General features: G+C 47.6%; 1 protein-coding gene across 1 annotated transcript; it reads left to right on the top strand.

Annotated features, from left to right (window-relative positions):
- The first annotated feature begins 2795 nt into the window (after nt 1-2795).
- On the top strand, nt 2796-3935 carry LOC127306101 (photosynthetic NDH subunit of subcomplex B 4, chloroplastic). Its single transcript, XM_051336704.1, has 4 exons — nt 2796-3111; nt 3207-3262; nt 3392-3463; nt 3617-3935. Exons 1-4 carry the CDS (start codon nt 2859-2861, stop codon nt 3728-3730), a joined length of 495 nt encoding a protein of 164 aa, XP_051192664.1. The 5' UTR covers nt 2796-2858; the 3' UTR covers nt 3731-3935.
- Nucleotides 3936-6274: the final 2339 nt, after the last annotated feature.

Below are 6274 nucleotides of genomic sequence, written 5' to 3' on the forward strand. Positions count from 1 at the left end.
CGGATCTAGGGTTTACATGGAGAGTCCTAGCCGGAATACAAGTTACCTAACTACGGTACAATATCTTGCCGTGTACGTCAAGGATCCGCCTTCCTTCTAGGCCGTGCTGGATCCGGATACTTTATGGGCCTCCACGGATCCGGCCTCCTTCGTAGGTCGGTTAAGATCCGGCTCCTCGTTCCTGGGCTGGACTTCATCCTTCACGATCAACAGCAACTGGGCCGCCCGATGGGCCACATGCCACCATCACCGTCGGTGGGCCACCCGGGCTTGCCGGATCCAAGCCATGTCGTTGATATACCCATAAAGTATACCCACAACACATGCTGTCCCAGAAATCCCTCCTGCTGCAATCTGGTTCGTGCGTGCCCAGTTATTGCAGTCTGGCACATATGTGCACATGTATCCGTGCGGGATCTCCTTAGGCGATTCATACAAGAACTGGTAATCACTAGGGTCACCACCGATCTTGTAGACGACGTATGCCGGTGAACTCGGCAGTTCTGGTGCTGCTAGCGCGAATGGCAGCTGTGGTCTGGTCTGGAACGCCATCTCTCCTTGGTGAGTCCCTAGGGCAGGTCCTGACGGAGAGTACTGATGCTTCATGATTTCCTGGACCACGCGAAGCGCGACACGCTCCAAAGTGTTCACCAGGCTCTCAGAATGGCGGTGTAGCGAATGAGCTACCATGTGATTAACCTCCTGACGTAGAGACCTGGTGTGTTCTTCTGAAGGAGTAGACAGATCCACTCCATCGAGAGCGCCTTCAGCTGAGAACCCTTTCCACCTGATGCCGAGTGAGCGGGTCCTCTGGAAAGAGCCGATGAGGTCGGCTTCGAAGAGAGCTTTGATCTCGTCGTACTTCTTCTTGTACTCCTCAGACAGGTCTTCGTACGTGACTGGATCTTCCGCCATCTCTGATGCAGATGTTGATGCAGTTGATGTAGAAGAAGGTCCCACCGGGCGTGCCAGAATGTGTTGACCACCAAAACCCACCGGCAAGTAGCGACGGGCAACACGAAGAGCCGGGAGGCTCCCAGGACTACTGGTGGGCCCTGGTCCCTCGGGCGACGGCCCGCAAAGCTCCGGCACGCACGTCCGATGCTGGTGCAAGGGCGTGCCACCTGACCTATACCTGGTCAGGAAGGTGATGGATCGCTTCGACTAGTTTCCTGCATGGCATACACGTAAACATTAAATACGAGCCTCGATCGGCTCTTAGGTTGTCCTGTGAATCGGCTCAAGGAGCCGATCCACCCATGATTCGTATAAGATCTACGATAACATGGTGGTCCTGCTTGATCAATATTAGGTTAAAACAATCTACGACGATCTAGGGTTTTCACCACATAACCGGAACGTCCTACACGTAATTGAGCCTGGCAGACACGAAAGATGATAATAAACCAGTCCTAGACAAGGCCTAAAAACCAACGTGGAGTTGATTCCCGGAACATCTTCTCTAGGACTAGCAAACTATACCTTACGTGCTACTGGATCCTTCAACCCGTTTGCAAGGCCTAACTATGTAGATATCAAACTAATCCTTGCAGAACAAGGAGCAATCGTAACGGATCGAATCTACTAAACAATGACTAAGCAAGGTGCCACCCTTGCACCTAAGATCGGTACAAGGGTGGCTAGATATCCAGGGGTAGCATGACTAATCAAATACATCAAGAAAGTACCGATGCTAACCCTAACATATCCATGATAACGGTGTTGCTCGCCATCAAAAAGGCTTCAGTACGAGCAACACATGAACAACGAATAAACAAGATTCTGCCTAGATCGCAAGGCAGCATAGCGCTTACCCGGAAGAAAACCTCGAAACAAGGGGTGGCGATGCGCCTAGATTGGTTTGTTGTGAACGTGATCGTCCTCCTTTCTCAATAACCCTAGATACATATTTATAGTCCGTAGACTTCCTAACGTGGGAATAATCCCAACCGTGTACGAGCTAAACTCTACATTTTAATCCTAACCGACACGTATCCTACTATATTTACACATACACGGGCAATTTAGCCCAAACTCTTGTACAAGGCCGATTCATGCATATTTTCCGTGTATATTCTCCAAGCCCATCTCAATCACGGCCCACCTCCGATTTGGTTAAAATCTGGTGATAACAGAAGTCCAGCCCAGGAACAGGATGCCGGATCCCAACCGACCTACGAATGAGGCCGGATCCGTGAAGGCCCATGAAGTATCCGAATCCAGCACGGCCTTGTGACATTTCATGACATTGTACCGTAGTTATGCAACTTGTATTCCGGTTAGGACTCTCCATGTAAACCCTAGATCCGTGCGCCTTTATAAGCCGGATCCTGGGAGCCCTAGAGGGACAACCACAACTCATTGTAACAACGCGAAAGCGCCCAGATAATTCCAGACAAGCAGCAGTAGGCCCTGTCATCGAGGTGTTCCAAAGCTGGGTAAATCGCGTACCACCGTTCCGAGTGCTCTCCGCCCTATGGCCCCTACTTCTTCTCCCCCTCGTGGGGATCCCTCCTCCGAGGTATTGTCGAATAGGCAACGACACCGGTACTTCCACAAGGTGTTTTTCCGCATGTTTGGAGACCGAGAAGTAGCAATTCCATTTTTTTTTAAAGGATCACTGTTGTCAGTAAGCTTGTGTGGGCTGGCAGGGCCCAACCAACAATATTCATTCCTACTTGCAATCGTCTGTTCCGAAAAAATCTGAATATGCATGCTAGAAGGAAAATACCTGGCCGCCCAAAAATACACTGATCTTATCCACCAAAAATGATATTCCGCCCTACAAGCGGCTCCCGTGATCCAGCCAGACACGAGCCCGTCCAAAGACGAGCTCACTCGCTCCCTACCTAGCAACGATGGCGTCGGTGCCGTTGCTGAAACCACACTCACACTGCTCTGCTCTGCCCTCAGTGATACGATGCGGCCCAGCGACCGTGCACGCGCAGAGGTCGGCCGGAAGAAGTGGCGCCGCCGCGCTGAAGGCGAGGGCGTTCCCACTGGACGTGGTGCCGCTGATGGTGACGATGGTGGAGCACGTGGACAACCAGAGGGACTGGGTCGTCACCAAGTCCATCTGGCATCTCAGCGACACGGCCATCAAGAGCTTCTGTGAGACTCTTCTACAGAACCTTCGAATATTGTCGTTCGCGTTGTTGCACGTCTGCGATTCAGATTTATCTGAAACTAGCGTTTTTTTCGCGTAGATACCTTCTACGCCATGTTCACAGTCTGGGGCATCTGCTTCTTCGGGTCCATGAAGGCAAGCACGCACAACAAGTGGAGTGGAGTCACCACTAGAATACTAGCCATTCGTCGTCACCAGATCGAATTATGATATCAAGTATCCGTCCATGTTTTCTTGATTGACACAGTTTTTGTCAATTAACAGGACCCTTTCTACGACAGCGAGTACTACAGGGAGCAAGGCGGTGATGGCACCGTGCACTGGTACTACGACAGGGTATGTATTGCAGTCTCCTCTAGATCTCTCCCTGATTCAGAATTCAACCGGAACAATCTTCGAACGGCTAGTGCTGATCGATGATGACTCAGCCATTACTAGGAATCTAGCCAAACTTATTCGTGCTTATATGTTGCGATGCTAAATCTGCAGCAAGAGGACTTGGAGGCGTCTGCGAGGGAGGAGCTGTTGAGGGAGGATCTGCTTGAGGAGATTGAGAAGAGGGTTGGAGGGCTGAGGGAACTCGAGGAAGCGGGCATCAAGTGACGCGCGCCTATGCATGGATTAGTAAATACATACAGTATAACCTTATTAGCTTTTGCTTTCCACCCCTGAAGTTTGGGTGCAAAGCCGGAACTCTTCGATGTACTACAAACTACGCATAGCAAGTTCATTTCAAAACGGCAGTGCGATAGGCATTGTATAAATTAACAAAGCTATATATGCTTTCTACATCTATGAATTTTTTTCACGCCTTTTCGAAATTCATGTGTGTAGCACTTTGCTAAGCTATATAGGGTAACCCAATAAGACATGTCATCTATAAACTGCCACTGGGTGGAGCCCTGCGCGCAATACAAATTAACATTGTACAGGGGTCGTCACACACTAATGCAAATATTCCATTTCCATTTTTAATACAACACCCTTGTCCTCGGATTTGCTTGGAGAAAGCATCAATCTTGCACAAGAGATTGAGAAACTGACGAGCATATACATATATTCATCTTGAATCCATCACTATTAGGGAATAACCTATACTATCTAATCAAAGTCTACAACTATTTCCAATAGTTACTTCATATTACCACAAATAAACAATTCTATCGCCAGAAAAAACAACACACTGCAGTTTCAGTACTACTACACAACAACTTGTAAGTATGTTAAAAAATTCTATGACATATTTGAGCAAAAAAAATCTTCTCTTTCATGATTATCGCAGTCACAGACTCAGTGACCTAACAAAGGAATTAAGGTAAACCTCGGCAAGATTATCATGGTATTGTACTAATTACCAAGCAACCACTAAACATGAGGAGCTAGAGATGTTGGGGCTGCACTCTCACTCGGTAGGATTCAAGCCATCGCACATGGTTTCATAAAATATGTACGATTTTCCCAATCAAAATCGAACAGGTTCTGTGAAGAACGCATTTATAATTTTTTTAGTAATAGAAATCTATGTCCTACCTAAAGTTGTCCAAGGTGAATTCTTGTTGATGTCTCCTCAAGAATCATGATGGAAAAAGCAAAAATTCAAAAGGAATGGATCCAACATTATGTTACTATCGAAATTACAAATCTTTTTATTTTCATCTATTAAATATTATTTAATTCCTTGAAGTACTTGGAATGTTTGTTTCAAATTATCAGGAAACAAATACTCCCTCCGTCCGCTAATAGATGTACAGTGGTTCGTCTAAATTTGGATGTATGTATGACCAAAAAATGTCTAGATACATTCCAATTTAAATAAATTTTTGACATCTACAAATGGACAGAGGTAGTATTTTTTTTAACATGATCTTATTTGCGTTACTAAATAATAAGATGAAGAAAACAAATAGAATTGCTTGACTTGTTCAATTATGTTCAATTTAAATCTTACAAAAAAATATGCAAAAAAATAAATTTGAAGGGTGGTTTTTATTTTTATGTTAGGCTAGTTGAGTAGTTTCACTAGTAGGAAAACCCTTATAGGCGGAGCTTATTTCTGTGGCGCACCACTAAAAATGCGCCACAGAATATTATTTTGTGGCGCACCATTCTGGATGCGCCACAGAAATAGCTTAATTTTGTGGCGCATGTTTGGGTAGTGCGCCACAGAAACTATGTGGGGCCCACATCCTGCCACCACCAATTATTACTGTAGGTATTTCTGTGGCGCACACGTCGTGCTGCGCCACAGAAATAACTCTTTCTGTGGCGCACGGGCTTCGGTGCGCCACAGAAGTAGTTGATTCTGTGGCGCACCTTCTCGGGTGCGCCACAGAATTAAGGGACTTATATCATCTCGCCCGTGCCCTCCCCCGCCTGTTCACCTCTCCCCTCCCGAGCCCCTCCCCTCTCCCCTCTCCCCTCTCCTCCCTGGTCGCCTGGATCCGCCGCCGCCGCCTTCCTCCGTGGTCGCCTGGATCCTCCATGGTCGTCGCCGCCGCCGTCGCCGCCGCCTTCCTCCGCGAGGGGCGCATGCCGCCGCGGTCCTCCCATCCCCGCCACCTGCAGCACAAGCTGCCCCTACGGCGAGGAGGGGCCGCCGTCGCGGAAAGGTGGAGGAGCCGCCGCCTCCTCCTCCTCCACCCCTGCCGTCATCTTCAACCTCGTCCTCCACCCCTGTCATCGGTGCTCTCTCTCCCCTCCCCTCCTCTCCCTCTTAATTCCTCCTCCGCTGCCCCTATGGCTTGTGTTTGCAAGCTCTGGTGATCATTTGATCACCAATTGGTTGATAATTACTTACTGCTTTCTCTATCTATGCATGTTGCTTGATATACTGTGTTGTTGCTTGATTTGTATAGCTTCTCACCATGTACTGGTGGTTGCTTATGCTTTGAAAAGCATATGAATGGATGCATGATGCTTGCCAAGCATCCTTGTTGCCTAGCGCTTGACTAATTCATTTATCTCTGTGAAACTTTATCTTGTTAATGTAGATAATTGAGATGAACTACTTTGCAAGAATGATTCTATTATCGTATTTACTTAAGCTAGATGGATGCCAACTATTGTTGGGGACCCTAGCTTCATTTTGAATCCTGTTGGGTAATGATAAGTGTGTAGGCTTGGTGGTTTGGATGGTTTGGTGGTTGA

This window comes from Lolium perenne, chromosome 6 (genome assembly GCF_019359855.2).
Source record: "Lolium perenne isolate Kyuss_39 chromosome 6, Kyuss_2.0, whole genome shotgun sequence".
In the NCBI taxonomy this organism is placed as follows: Eukaryota; Viridiplantae; Streptophyta; class Magnoliopsida; order Poales; family Poaceae; genus Lolium; species Lolium perenne.

What these genes read in the sequence shown, in the direction of transcription:
- LOC127306101 (XM_051336704.1), top strand. Translation starts at nt 2,859, where the DNA reads ATGGCGTCGGTGCCGTTGCTGAAACCACACTCACACTGCTCTGCTCTG. An exon ending in CACGGCCATCAAGAGCTTCT is followed by an intron (nt 3,112 to 3,206) that starts GTGAGACTCTTC and finishes TTTTTCGCGTAG; the next exon opens with ATACCTTCTACGCCATGTTC. An exon ending in GCTTCTTCGGGTCCATGAAG is followed by an intron (nt 3,263 to 3,391) that starts GCAAGCACGCAC and finishes GTCAATTAACAG; the next exon opens with GACCCTTTCTACGACAGCGA.